This window comes from Pleurodeles waltl, chromosome 11 (assembly GCF_031143425.1).
Source record: "Pleurodeles waltl isolate 20211129_DDA chromosome 11, aPleWal1.hap1.20221129, whole genome shotgun sequence".
Classification (NCBI taxonomy): Eukaryota; Metazoa; Chordata; class Amphibia; order Caudata; family Salamandridae; genus Pleurodeles; species Pleurodeles waltl.
This window is the reverse complement of record NC_090450.1, coordinates 10,159,943-10,174,710: the sequence shown is the minus strand read 5'-3', so window position 1 is coordinate 10,174,710 and position 14,768 is coordinate 10,159,943. Positions and strand designations below refer to the sequence as shown.

Below are 14,768 nucleotides of genomic sequence, written 5' to 3'. Positions count from 1 at the left end.
GTCTCTTACCCCTAGTCTTCCTCTGTCCCCCAGCAGCTTTCCCTCCTAGCGGTCCACACACTCAGATATAGTTTAATGGTAAGGTCCCAGTTGACGAGACAAATGTCCAGCTTCATGCACACGCCTGCAGTTGACATTTTGTCTACCTTAACACATTTCTTCTTATTATGACCGAAGAAATGCAGATTTCAAGACTGCCTCCTCCTTCCGCTTGATGGTCCGGGCCTTCATCTGGTGAAAACGATAGATATGGTGGTAGAGGGCATGATACTAGCACGTGCATCCGTTGGGCCTCCTGTAAATCCTTATGATACTAGCACGTGCATCCGTTGGGCCACCTGTAAATCTTCATGATACTAGGACACGCCCACACATTGCCTCTCCTCCTACTCATTATATGATAATAGCACATGCATCCGTTGGGTCACTTGTTATTCCTTATATGATACTAGAACGTGCATCCGTTGGGTCACCTGTTTATTCATTATATGATACTAGAACGTGCATCCGTTGGCTCTCCTGTTACTCATTATATGATACCAGCATGTGCATCCGTTGGGCCTCCTGTAAGTCTTCATGATACTAGCATGAGCATCCGTTGGGTCACCTGTTATTCATTATATGATACTAGAACATGCATCCGTTGGCTCTCCTGTTACTCATTATATGATACTAGCATGAGCATCCGTTGGCTCTCCTATTGTTCATGATATGATACTAGCATGTGCATCCGTTGAGTCTCCTGTTATTCATGATATGATACTAGCAAGTGCATCCGTTGAGTCTCCTGTAATTCATGATATGATACTAGAACGTGCATCAGTTGGGTCTCCTGTTATTCATTATATGATACTAGAACGTGCATCCGTTGAGTTTCCTGATATTCATGATATGATACTAGGACGTGCATCGGTTGAGTCTCCTGTTATTCATGATTTGATACTAGCACGTGCATCCGTTGAGTCTCCTGTTATTCATGATATGATACTTGCACGTGCATCCGTTAGCTCTCCTGTTATTCATATGATACTAGCAAGTGGATCTGTTAAGTCTCCTGTTATTCATGATATGATACTAGCACGTGCATCTGTTGGGCCTCCTGTAAATCTTCAGGATACTAGGACACGTCCACACATTGCCTCCCCTCTTATTCATTATATGATACTAGCACATGCATCTGTTGTGTCACCGGTTATTCATGATATGATATCATATGATACTAGTACGTCCATCCGTTGGGTCTCCGGTAAATTTTCTTCATGATACTCGGACACGTACCTATTGGAACTCCTGTTCATATGATATGATACTAGCACATGCATCTGTTGGGTCTCCTGTAAATCTTCGTGATACTAGTAGAAGTCCACACATTTTGTCTCCTCTTACTCATGATATGATACTAGCACATGCATCCTTTGGGTCTCCTGTAACGCTTCATGATACTAGGACACGTCCACACATTGCTTATCCTTTTTATTCATGATATACTAGCACATGCACTCATTGGGTCTCCTGTAAATCTCATTATACAAGGACACTTCCACACATTGCAACTCCTCTTATTCATGATACGTTACTAGCACATACATCCGTTGCATCTCCTGTACTCTTCTAAATCTTCATGACACTAGGACACGTCCACACATTGCATCTTCCGTCATTCATGATATGATACTAGCATATGCATCCACTTGGTCTCCTGTACTCCTGTAAATCCTCATGATACCAGGACCCGTCCAGACATTGCTTCTTTTGTTATTCATGTTATGATACTAGCACATGCATCTGTTGGATCCACTGTAAACCTTTATGCATCTCCTCTTATTCATGAGATGATACTAGCACGTGCATCTGTTGGATCCACTGTAAATCTTCATGCATCTCCTCTTATTCATGAGATGATACTAGCACATGCATTTGTTTGGTCTCCGGTAAATATTGATGATACAAGGACACATGCACCTATTGCAACTAAATGCATGATATGATACTAGGACATGCATCCATTTGGGCCTCCTTTAAATCTTCTTGCTCCTGGGACACGTCCACACTTTGCGTCTCCTCTTATTCATATGAGATGATACTAGCACGTGCATCTGTTGGGCCTCCTGTTAATCTTCATGCATCTCCTCTTATTCTTGAGATGATACTAGCACATGCATGTATTGGGTCTCCGTTAAATCTTGATGATACAAGGACACATGCGCCTGTTGCAACTAAATGCATGATATGATACTAGGACATGCATCCGTCTGGGCCTCCTGTAAATCTTCTTGCTCCTAGGACATGTCCACACTTTGCGTCTCCTCTTGATAAGAATTGGTGTGCACAGAATTTCCGGCAGTGGATTTAACCATTCTCCCTTCTTTCAGATCTTCGATGCAGGCTCAGCAGTCCTACGGCTCCACCTCCCCACCACTGAGTAAAATGAATAACATGAACAAGCTGCCGTCGGTCAGCCAGCTGATGAACCCTCAGCAGCGCAGCGCCATGACGCCTGGTCCCCTCCCCGATGGCATGGGAGCAAACAGTAAGCAATCGCTCTTCATGGTCACGATAATCACAGCTGTGCTTCTCGCTTCGTCCTCTGCCTTGATACCCAAGAGCTGTCAGTAGCAGGTTTAATAAAGCACCTTAAGGGTTATTCTTGTTTACAATCTTCAAAGGCGAAGCCCCACCGGGTCTGAAATCTGACCCGCAGGATGTACGCGCAACTGCATCGCCACCTGTCCCTCGCTCTTAAGAGTCCCTCTTCATTCCAGTAGGTTAATCTAAAGTTCTGACTTCACTTTATTGTTCCAAATTATGGAGGTTAAATGTCCAAGGTGCCCCTGGAGACCATCAGCAAGACCATTGCTTGACTACCTCGTGCTCTTCATCACTTAAAGGCTGCAGTGCACCAAGAGCCAACCCAGCACCATGAAATGTGACTTAAAGCAGTTGGCAGAGTGGTCTGAGAGCTAGCAGGAAGGTCTGTGGAGGAGAGTATTTGAGGCATCCAGTTCTTCCAGTTAGTAAACCCAAGAGCACGCCAGCCAGGGTGGCCTCGTGGAGCGATAGGGTAGTCTGGGTGGTTAAAGAAGTGGGGGGGGCTCTACAGAAAGAGATCAAAAGGTGCCTTGCTGGGAGAGGTCCTTGTTCAGCACAAGGGCATCATACGTGTGAGGTCAGGTAATAGCAGGAGAGACTGAGCGCAGTTAGGAAGAGACTTTAAACTGATGTGTGTTGCATGACGGCAGAGACGCACAGCTGAAGTTTACAAGAACCCATGGGGATGTGGAAGCTCAGGTGGGCCTCCTGGTTTTGATCTTCCACTTGGAACTGCGGCGATTGATGATGTAGAGGCATACTGGCCAGGCGTGGGCAGAACATGATGGGGCAGGTGGTAGAATGCAGGGATAACGCAGGCATCCAGATGAGGACTGCATCTTCAAGAGCAGGGCAGGACCTGGGTTCTGTGCTCTTCATTTCATCTCCATGTATCTTAATGCCTTGTAAAGTCAATCTACACGCCTAAGCAGACAGTCTGTAGTAGGATGTTCTAGGATTGGGGCAATTCTAAGAGCAGAAACTAAACTTCCCATTGGTAAACTGAGCATAAAAGTGTAACTTAAGCAGAGGGAGCGGCGGGGGAGGGTGTAAGGTTGAGAAGGAAGGTTCTCGCTGGACCCTGACTTTCAGGGCCAGCAGACTTCTGCATCCTCCTGTTCAGGTGACCATCGCAGACTGCAGTGGCAGTCTTGTGCGTCTGCTTACAGAATCACCAAGGGACACATCTGCAACCCTGCCACATCCCAGATGAGCAGAGAGTGAAGAATGAGTTAAAACAACTATCCAGTTTCACGATCAGTTCCCCGCCCTGCAGCCTTTTCTGTGGAACAAAATAGGATCCTGTTTGTACCTAAAGCCCTCACAATGCTGCTAACAATTGTTGGGCACGCGTCAGGCCCAGGCCCATCCTGGGGCCAGGAGCTGTCAGGGGTCCTTTGTGCTAGATTTTTAAAAGCATTGTTTGCGTAGGTCATCGTACACCAGCAGCAGTGGAACACAAGCGCCATATTATCAAAGGCCCTATAGTGATCACGCTCGAGGTTGAGCGCCAGTTGCATAAGTAATACTGTTGCTAACTTCTGTAAGGCACATGCTGGGGGACTAAACTAAACTGAGTGTATGCCTGAGTCTATGTATACCTACAATTAAATGTCCCTGCATGCCATTGGAGGTTAAGGAGCAAGCGGACGCTGGTCTTTCTTGAAGAACTATTGTGTTGCCTGCTTAAGTTGTTGTTAATACATTTGTCGTCAAATACTTCTTGAGGTATCTTGTGCCAGTAAGTTGAGGAGATGGACCACTAGTTCTTTAGAAGAGCGGTTGGGTTCTGCCTTGGGTGGCTGGTGGCACGGTAAGTGTGGCCTATAAGTAGTCTCAGGCAGCCATTTCAAGAGTCAGACACTAGTCGGGTGATGGGATGCGAGAGTCGGGAGACTGCTTTACGACTATGATACGTCATTAGGGTACGCACGGCAATGACGCTGGGATTTCTGCCTTTCTTCTAGTTTCCATGATGGGCTCGCACATGCCAATGACAGGCGATCTGAACGGAATTAGCCCGACTCAGCAATTACCTGCCTCCCTTTCGATGCCATCGACCTCGCACTGTACCCCCCCACCGCCGTACCCCACAGACTGCAGCATCTCCAGGTGAGTTTGTGCAGGAAGCAGAATGGCTGGTACAGTGACGCGAGATTGGGATTATTGGATTTTAGAAATATGTTTTAGTAAAAGGCATGTGATTGTAGAGGTGCATCGTCTTCTGTTAACGAGAGAGAGATGCCCACCAAGCATGAAAGATAACTCTGCTGTGATTGCACATTTTCACATTTGCTTCCTGGTCTGTGCTGTACTTAATTGGCACGGTTTGGTGGGCACAGGCCAGACCGTAGATGTTCTATGTAAAGCAGTCTTGCCTCTTCTGGTCATCTGAGTAGAGTTTGCATGATTAGAAACGAGTGTTCCTCTGTTGGATCACAGTGGCTTCTATGTTATTTGTACTTTGGCTGGCGGAGGCCTCAGACCATGAGACCCTGATGTGGACCCATCCGGCATCCATGACAAGGTGTTCTTTGGGCTAGATACACTTCCAGAGCACAGTGAGGGATTCTGCCTCACCCCACTCCAGAAATAAGACTGCCACCAGAATAGACTGCTTAGAAGAGTACAGTGGTGTAGTTTACTCTCACAGTTGCATTACTGCTACACTCTGTCTGTAGGAGTTTTGTGTACCTCCCACACCTGCATTCCAGCTGTGGTTGTAGTCCTGCACCAAGGAGGTTCACCAGTTCTGCACAGACTAAAACAACCCTTCGTTTATTTGTCATTCATGCCACAAATCTAATTGTAATCCCACTTTTCATTCTCCAAGTTGCTTTTCTGAATTACCATGTGTCAACCAGCTCCCTGGCTTTAACTTCATAGCAGCAGTGAAGTTGAGAAACGTGCTTTGGAAGTTTGCAGCAGGACAATCTACTACTGCGGCCACCCAGCCCTCTCTCAGGCCCATCCTTCTGTCGGGTGAAAGACTGGCCTAACACAACTCCTTTCAAGTTTGTCCTACTGTCATTGGAAGGAATGTGTGGTTGTGAGGAATGGGCTGGTGATACAACAGACCACACACCATCCTGGCATACATTCTGAATACAAAGGGCACAGGCAGATATATTTCTCCCAGAGCTGCAAGAACTTAAATAAGCATTTGCAAAGCCAGTAGGTTTTGTGTTGGCTGCCAGCCTTCTGGGTTTATCAATTTTATTTTTATATATATGTATTGCTGGGGGAGCTGCCATGTCCTCACCATTATTTAAAAAAAAGAAGAAAAAAAAGGCTAAACGCAAAGCTATGTTTACACATTGCCGTAGTAGTCCCTGGCATTGAAGGAGACTTGTTGCCATGCAGATGACTGTGTGTGAAAGAAAAGAGTTCTGTCGCTCACATTGAAGCTAGTCAGTGGCTGAAGTGGGCTTGACTTACGCCCAGTACTGAATGTTGTAGTGGGCACAAGGGAAATGTGAATGACAACAACAGGCCAGTGAATGAAACAGGCTTACTGACAGCCCCTATAAATAAATCTAAATGTACTGTTAGTAAACTTCTTAGAGGGTCTTGGCTAACAACAAACCTAAAAAGGTCCAGTAGCAGTGATCGTGGGGGGGGAGGTAGGAACACCAGCCTTGCAGGCTTGCGCCATGATGTACATTTATAACAAAAGAAGCCCCTGTGATCTGTCTGTCATTTAGAATGAGTGAATTTCACTGCATCACCGAAGTCTGAATCTGTTCCAAAGGCTTGTTGGCCTTCTGACCCTGCCCTGCATGATGCATCAGCCCCTTCTTTCAGTTTTGGGTTAAATCTCACTTTTTAAATCTGCATGGGTGGTGGAGGGGAGCATTCAAACTGCAAATTCAGATATTTTTGGCAATCTTGAACTGAGAGGTTGTATTAAAAAAAAAAAAAAAGTACGATTTTGTGCACTGATACATGAAAGTAAGGGCTGTATTTTGCACACCCTTACAGTCACCTGGGCTTGGACTCACCCCCTTCCCCTAATCAATTTGTGCATGCCTATGGACACGTAAAAGACAGACGTGAGGTGAGATATCATGCTTTACTCTCTGTCATCACAGTTGCATTGATTGTTTTTTTTAAATATTTTTGGCATGCTTAAAATGGAGAATGTAATGTCTAATGGGCATGTGGGAGGTTTGGTACCAACTGGCCACAGTCCAACCATGTTGTTTACCACATACGGATCCCATTCCCCATGTATCTCTGTATTATCTGTGGTTCTGAAAAAGAGTTGCTAATGGTCTTGGTGGGTTGTTGCCTTTGTGCTTACTTTGTTACAAACCAAATTACAAATCCCTCATCGGTTAAGGAAATAAAGGCCAAATTCATCCACTGGCCCTCAGAAAACATTGGTTACCTCCAACAAGTCATACTTTGCCAGATCCACTTGTTTGCGGCCAGGGAAAGGGGTATTGACTTTGGCCACCAAAAAGCAATTTTATCAGTTTTCCAGTATATAGAAAGGGTAAATCCTTCCTCCCTCCCAGTAGATGGCGTATGTGTCGTATTGGCTGCAGCCGTACTGGGTTTTAACTCGGCCTGCGCTCGCTCTAGCTCTCGCTCACTGAGAAGTACGCACTCGTTGAAGAGAGACCGCCTCCTTTCTCAGTGACCGGTAATCAATCCCCCATCAGGACTGTACCTGCCGGTATGTGGCCACTGGCACTCCATTGGGGAGGTGGACCTCTCCTGGGTAGGGGTTTGGGAAATTGAACCACCTGGATGCCTGTTTAACTAGAACTTGATTGCCAATGGTTGAGCCACATCTGTCAGCCTGACTGTTTCTTTTTCTTCCCTTCTTTCCCCCTTCTCCATCTCTTTCCCACCCCTTCTCTGCCTGCAGTTTTTTAGCGAGGTTGGGCTGCTCATCTTGTCTGGATTATTTCACTGCCCAGGGGCTGAGCACCATCTATCAGATTGAGCATTATTCTGTGGACGTAAGTACCGGGCCGACGTCTCTTCCCCAAGCCCTCGTTGTTCGAGAGCCTCTTGATACTGTTGAGAGATTCCTTTCTGTGTCTTTGTAACATAGCCTATGGAGCCATAAAGGGGATTGTAACAGGGCGATTGGTGACTCGCTGTCGAAGACCCCAACACTTTCTTGCTGGAAACCTATAAAGTTGCTTGCTACATGGGTTTCTTTGTACACAGTTGCCAAACTTGGTTATTTGGAACCCTGACCTACAGGTTGACCTTACATCTTATAGAGTAATCTGTAATCTTTTCATACAGTTATGATCCATTACTAGAATTCTGTGACTTACCTTCCATTGGTTGGTACTCTTGTGGTACCAGCTGTTTAATCAGAGCAGGAATTGCACAGTTTGTACCATGAACCTACATTGATCTGCTAGGCCTTATTCACCGTCTACTAGCTTGATCCAGAAACGTTTTCTAAGTGACCAGATATGTTTAGTTTGTGTGTGAACCACAGGTGGAACCAGTTTGTCCACAATGTGTTTTTCCACCGGTCAGCTTGAAAGTGAAAGGTACACCTCTGGGTTGACGGCCAAACATTTGCAATCTGAAGATTTTGAAGGTTTCTGAAATTTACAGTAAACTGGCTACAATTTTTCATCTCTCTGTGATCACAGAGATGTGTCAGTTTAGAAAATGCATGCTTCAGATTATGTTTAATTGCCTAAAGAGTAGTAGAGAATACTGGGTTTTTATTCTGCGAACCTATTGATAGGAAAACAAGACTTAGAAGATCTAGGGAGGAGACAGGAGCAGAGGGAAGTGAAAAGACATCACCACATATGAGGCAACCAGAAGAGTCCAAGTTCAGGAATATGCTGTTTCAGAGGAGACCCCATGCGACAGCCTTGACACTTAGATGAAGTGGTGCATTATGATGGATGAGGATAACATTTGACAAAATGTTGAGACTAATTAACAACAGAAGATGACGTTTTACATCCATCCAGAGCATCTTCTCTGTAACAAGAGCACCAGAGGCACATGTGTCCAGTTAGAAGAGGAGTCCTGTTTTCTGGTAGAAACCTTAAACCCATCACAGAGGCAAAACCAGTGTGTCCTACTGTAAGGTGGTAGAGATCCTGCCTCTTCAAGGTAACACCGAGGGTGGAAAGATGTAAAGACCCTGCAGTTACAAGGAATGCATCAACCAGTCCTGAATCCTCTAGACCACTTCTGGTAAAGAGAGCCAAAGGTTAGAGGCCGTAAGGAAAAGATCGAGAGAGCAGCAGCGGCTACACATGGGAGAACAGCTCACTTGACCGCCAAGATGAATAGACATGCTAGTTTTCTTCCTCCAGTAGCAGGGCCATGACTAGCAGAGTACAGCCTCAGTGCAACATACATGTCAGGAGGAGCAAACCAGGAAAGCAAAGCAGTCCCTTCATGGAAGAGAAGAGCAAACCTCCAGAGAAAATGTGTAAGCTGGCAAGTGACTGCATTATGTGGCTCCTGCAGAACTCAACACAGTTGGGTTACAGACTGAGGTTACTTCTCACAGTGGCAAGTGTCTGGTAAATAACATCAAATGTGAATTAATTTTACTGCATCGCGGGGTTGAGGAATTATCCTTAAAAGCGCAATCAGATGAATACCATAAAAGGACTGCAAGAAGGAAATGTAATGCATGGGTTTCTTGATAACAGAACAGGACCTGATGTGAAGATGTTGTATAATCTTCACTCACTAAAGGTTTTGTGAAGATGCAGAGATGTGATACCCCTCCCCCCTGAGGAAGGGGATTTCTCGTCAAATGCATTCTTAAAAAAACAAATACTGTAACTGGAGAGGGTTGTCTGTGGGGGAGCTTATGCAGGAGCGATTGTGCAAATGATTCAGTTGTGTTACAGTGCAGTGGGAAATGCCCCAGGTAAAACAAGAGCTGAGAAAGAAATGGCGTTGTTACCATATATATCTATGTGTATATGTATATATAAATATATATATGTGTGTAATATAATATCCGAGGGGGTAGCAGTTTAGACATGTATATTCACTAAGCGTCTTTGTGTAGATGCACACTTTCAGAGAGGAGCTCCATGTGTCGCTGCTCTCACCTCGCTTTGTCCTCCACAAGCAGATAATGCACCTCATAATCAGTGCACAGCATAGGAATCAAGAATAAGTCCAGCTTAAAAAAAAATAGCAACTTCTGTTAGTAAGAGAGTTCTGAGTTTGAAACTCTTCTGTATTCTCATCTAAGCCCCATCTTCCCAGTGAAAAATGTGAGCACAGGTAGCTGAATCAGAACAATCTACAGCCAGAAAAAATAATTTAAAGATGACAGCCAAGTACTGGAGCATTGTGGGCTTGCACAGAATGTCATTCTGTGCCACACTCGCTCCACCTACAGTTGTCATCCAAAAAAAAAACCTGCGATTAAAGACTAGCCTCGAATTATCTGTGTTAAGTGGTGCCTGAAACATGATTTTTTTTCTGTAAAGGGCCAGGCATTGACCACAAATCACTACCAGGCTGTCTCTTAAACTGCTTCAGGGACATTGTATTAGTCTGGAGTAGGCGTAAAATGCTATAAATGGAGATAGTTTATCCCTCAACAAAGAGACAAATAAAAAAAATACCATATAAATGTCCTCTGAAAACAGGCGTGGTTGCCACCAAAGGCAACATCTGATTGCCCCCAAAGCCTTAGTTTCTCATGAGAATAGGCTTCACGATGTGCTGAAACTCATCGTTAGTATCTTGCATTCATGAACCATCATAACTTCTGCAGCAGCAGGTCCACCGTGCAGCCAGTGCCCAGCCCAAGCTTCCGTAAGCATGACTGGACCCTGGGCACGTATATAGCAACCCTTGCCTCTCAGCTCGTCATTGAGGCCATCAGTAATGGATATTCAACAGAATCTACTGATGATATTTCATTCCTCAGCATTGCTTATTTTAAATTCTGACTTTTGTGCTGGTGGCCGCTGATGCACTCATTCAGCTCCCTAACATGAAACCTTTGCTCTCTTCTTCAGGATCTGGTGAGTCTGAAGATCCCCGAACAGTTCCGACACGCCATCTGGAAGGGACTCCTGGATCACCGTCAGGTCCACGAGTTTGGATCTCCACCCCACCTGCTCCGCACCACAAGCAGCGCTTCCACTGTGAGCATTGGCTCGAACGAATCCAGGGGGGAGCGGGTCATTGACGCAGTCCGCTTCACGCTCAGGCAGACCATCTCCTTCCCACCCAGAGACGAGTGGAGCGACTTCAATTTTGACATTGACTCCAGAAGAAACAAGCAGCAGCGCATCAAGGAGGAAGGAGAGTGACCAGGTTCCATGGACCGCACCATACAGGGCCTCCAGGTGATCACTGGAAGAGCCCTCGCCCAATGCCAAAACGCCGTTCGGCAAAACACTGACCTGCACTTAGAGGAGTCCTGGAGTGGGCAGAAGGGGCCATCTTCCAGTAGAGCGCTTTGTGCATCCTTTTTTGCAAAGAAAACTTCTCTTTTGGCTTTATTTTGAGTTTTTTTTGCTTCCAAAAAGTCAAAGGTGGCGTTTGAACTGGCGTGTTACCGCATCCAGTATCTTTTGTAATGTTTTGTAAATATATATCTACATACAAATAGGGATATCTATTTTTTCCTTTGGTAATTAAAAAAAAAAAGACTAAGTTGCACTTATTGCTGGGACAGCGTTGAACTCGTGCAGTGCTTGCTAAACAAGCTGCCTGTTATATTTGGGCTTTGTAGATAAGTACGGTCAATTGCATTTGTATCTAAAGGAAGACTGTGAGTGGGTATCCCGAGGGTACCCTGGGTGTCTGCAACACTGTGTAGTTAGAGTCCTACTTGTCCTGGAGGGGGCAATGCCGTGCCAGACTACACTGCACTAATTTCTCATTTCAATTACCACAATGAGGCTGTAACAGATACCCCTTAGCCAACAATCATGTTCTACATTTATTTCTGAAAATAATTGCTTAAAATATTCTGTTCTGGCCACTCGCGCCACACAGAGTCTCGGAAGTGTCACCATCTCAGCACTGGTCCATCGTTGTGTCACGAAGACCATTGTGCAACCTTTGTTCCTTCTACTTGTGTGTTGAAAGGAGTACATTGTACTTAATGTTACAAGGAGCATTGCCTGGTGGTCACCAGACTGCTGCCCACGGACTCAACCACCATAGGCCACCTGTGTGAAGACGGCCATATATTCTGCTTCTTCGTGGAGCTGTCGGTTCGTTTGAGATCCATACACCTTTCTCACACTTCTCCTAAACACACACTCCGGCTGCCTACCATCTTCTCTCCTAATTCTCACTCTCCCTCCTGTTTTCTCACCTCTTCCCTCCATCTCTCCTTCCTCCACCACAGATGAGAATTTGGCAAGTTTTGACATTATTGACAGCAGAGACCCCCAGCAGTTGTTTTTTTCTTTTCATTATGACATGGCGTAGACAGGACCATGTGAAACTTGAAGATATGCGGGGGTTCCTGGTGAAAATGCACCAGTCTCACAGATGACCATTTCTGAACTTCTGATCACTAATATTGTTCAAACGTTTTGTTGTACGCACGCCTAAGCGCTAGGACAGACACTGCCATTTGTACATAGGTGCTGTGTAAAGTTGTAAATACTTGTATGTGTAATAAGACTTTGGAAGTAAACAGTTTTTTGTATTCACTTTGTATACCTGGTTTTCAAGACATTAAATTGTGAAAGTTTGTAAGAACACTGCCTTGTGGAACTGCTTGTGTTAGGTTGGAAACAGATTTGTGTTCTGCATAGATTTCACTGAAAGCACGACGAGGCCTTTGCTTACCTTTAAATGTTATGTCTCTAGTGTGCATTGCTTCAAAGAGGTTAGTGTCCAGGATTTCAAAGTGCTTGTTGTCCGCTTTTTGCCCGGAAGGTCCTGACAAGCATTCCCATCACCCACCAAAACTAGACCTTGTAGAAGCCACCTCAAGCTTTTAGGGCAGCACTAACTCCTTCAAGGTAGAGTTCCCTTGACCGGTGCTGATTCAGTAGGTGTGCCAAGGAGCACTCGCGGCTGCTGCCAGAAGGGGCTTGGGGGCCAGGGGGAGAGTGCATCCAGCGGGGAGCAGTATAAAAAAACATTAAACTTACCTGCCCCTCTGTGATATCCCACTCCAGCTGTCTCTTGTCTTCTTTCCTATCCAACCAATCCCTACGCTTCTCTCATGCTGTTACACAGCATGAAAGAAGTACCATGATTGGGCTGAGCGTGCAGAAATGCCTCTTAGGGAGGGAGTGGAGCACTGTTCTTGGTCTCTGCCCATCTATATAAAATACAGCTGAGTGGAGAGTTTCTAAGTGCTCATGTCAGTTTGGCCGGTCTCGGACGACCGGCCAAACTGACATGCACACTTATTGCACACCAATAAGACATGGCCCTGCCCCACCCTACGAAAGCGGAAAAATAAAGGGATAATAAAATGCTTTTATTATCCCTTTATTTTTCTGCTTTCAGCAGCGGAGCACACTCCTCCACCATAGCATGGAGTCCACTCTGCCAAGGAGGCCACTGACTGGGTGACGAAACAAATTTCTTCCCACAAGGTGACATGGTTCTGCTGCTAACCAAGGATTGTGAATTCAAAAAGAGGAAAGGAGAATAAATTCCTATTAAAATAAGGTTTAAAGCTATATTGCAATATTTCATTATTTTCTTTCTTGCCCTCCTGTGTGAGGTTTTGGAGTGGCAACGATTTGCATACTGCACGTCTCTCCCACCTGTTAGGAGTTATAATCACACTATACCTAAACATATGGGACATATTCAATGTGGAGCAAAAATATGCTGTGAAAAAATATTGACTTCGATTGCAGAAAGGTCCCTGTGCCACGAACGTGCTCAAAGCATTGTCAGATGGGTAAATCTTTACTTTTTTGTGTTGTAAATGTTTCTTTTTATTACATTGTCTATTACACATATCATTTGTACAAACCTATCGATAAAGTTTTATACATTTCTCAAATAAAGAGATGCATCAGAATTTTGTTTTAAGTGTCTTTGTAATTTCAGTTTTATCACTAAAGAAAGTTTGGAAATCATCTACGTTACTCCACGACCCTGCAGTTCTTGAGGCTTACGTGTACCGATGAAAATCAGCCAGTTTCTTTTCTATAACCACTTCCTGCAAGACCCAACTCTGTCATCTGCTCAGCCAGTATAGCTCACAAACTAACCTATCCTCAAACCAAATATGTCCTCAATCAAGAAACCAGCTCGATATCTAAACGGGGACCAACTCCTATGTAAACAAGCATTTGCAATGTAATGGATCTTGTATTTGCTCCAGAGTTAGAGCTATCAGCACTGTAAACTCCTAACTGGACTTTTCTTGCCACATAAATTGCAAATGAAAAGTAAAACAGTTTCACGTAAACGAGCCGATTCAAAGCACCACGCCCGCCTTGAGCATCAGCATGAAGGAGACACACAAAGGGAAAAAAGTTTGCTCATAGTCAAACGTACCCGCAATAGTGCAGTTAGCCATATAACAGGGTCGATGTCCAAGGTGGTAACCAAACTGCCCCAAGGAGGGTCAAACTTAAAGTGTTTGTCAATGATACAAAGGCATTTTTAAGAGCAAGCCCATGAACGAGCGATGGTGATGGGCGTGAGGTCGGCTTGGTTAAAAGCCCAAATTGATAACAACATGTTGGAAAAGCAGCGCTTGCGTAATGCTATGCTCGACCTAAAAATGACTCACATATTTTATAGGGGAGCTGCTCAGGTGTGTTTCACCTCAGCCATTAGGAAGATTCAAGGGAGGGAAAAAGTAGCCACCTCCAGACCAAGAGCAATATCCAGTCCTGAAATTCATTGTTCTAAGGCAGGGTCACAGATGCTCTAACTTTAGCTTTTTTAAAGTGTATCAAGCATCTCAAAGAGCTTTGGGATGTACAGCTAATCAGCAACCAATCTTCAGTTCTGAAAATGTCTTCTGCTCAGGCTCTCATAGAAAGCTAGTTTTGATACACTGGCATCTCTTATCGAGTGCACCGCAAACTGGGACAATCTGATGGAGATTTCTAGCTGCAGATTCCTTACCTTAGAATTATCCCCAGGTGTTGGACTGGCTTGAAGAGCCGGTACTTCCGGTTCTAAGAGCAAAGGGTGATCCTCCATTAGACGATCGGAAGTCGTGGAATAGCTGGTGGGGATTGTTCGAAAGGAAGGGCATA

At 45.0% G+C, this 14,768-nt stretch overlaps 1 protein-coding gene across 3 annotated transcripts in view; it reads left to right on the top strand.

Annotated features, from left to right (window-relative positions):
- TP63 (tumor protein p63) overlaps nucleotides 1–13,573 on the top strand; it is a 266,840-nt gene extending 253,267 nt beyond the window's left edge. For 2 of the 3 annotated variants that reach the window (XM_069212791.1, XM_069212792.1), the window contains 4 exons: nucleotides 2,373–2,530; nucleotides 4,557–4,701; nucleotides 7,466–7,559; nucleotides 10,581–13,573. In XM_069212791.1, coding sequence (XP_069068892.1) covers nucleotides 2,373–2,530; nucleotides 4,557–4,701; nucleotides 7,466–7,559; nucleotides 10,581–10,877 — 694 coding nt within the window. In that variant the 3' untranslated portion in view covers nucleotides 10,878–13,573. Of the gene's footprint in view, nucleotides 1–2,372; nucleotides 2,531–4,556; nucleotides 4,702–6,570; nucleotides 6,647–7,465; nucleotides 7,560–10,580 lie in introns of all 3 variants that reach the window. The other variant, XM_069212793.1, reaches the window with a different exon arrangement.
- The last annotated feature ends 1,195 nt before the right edge of the window (nucleotides 13,574–14,768 follow it).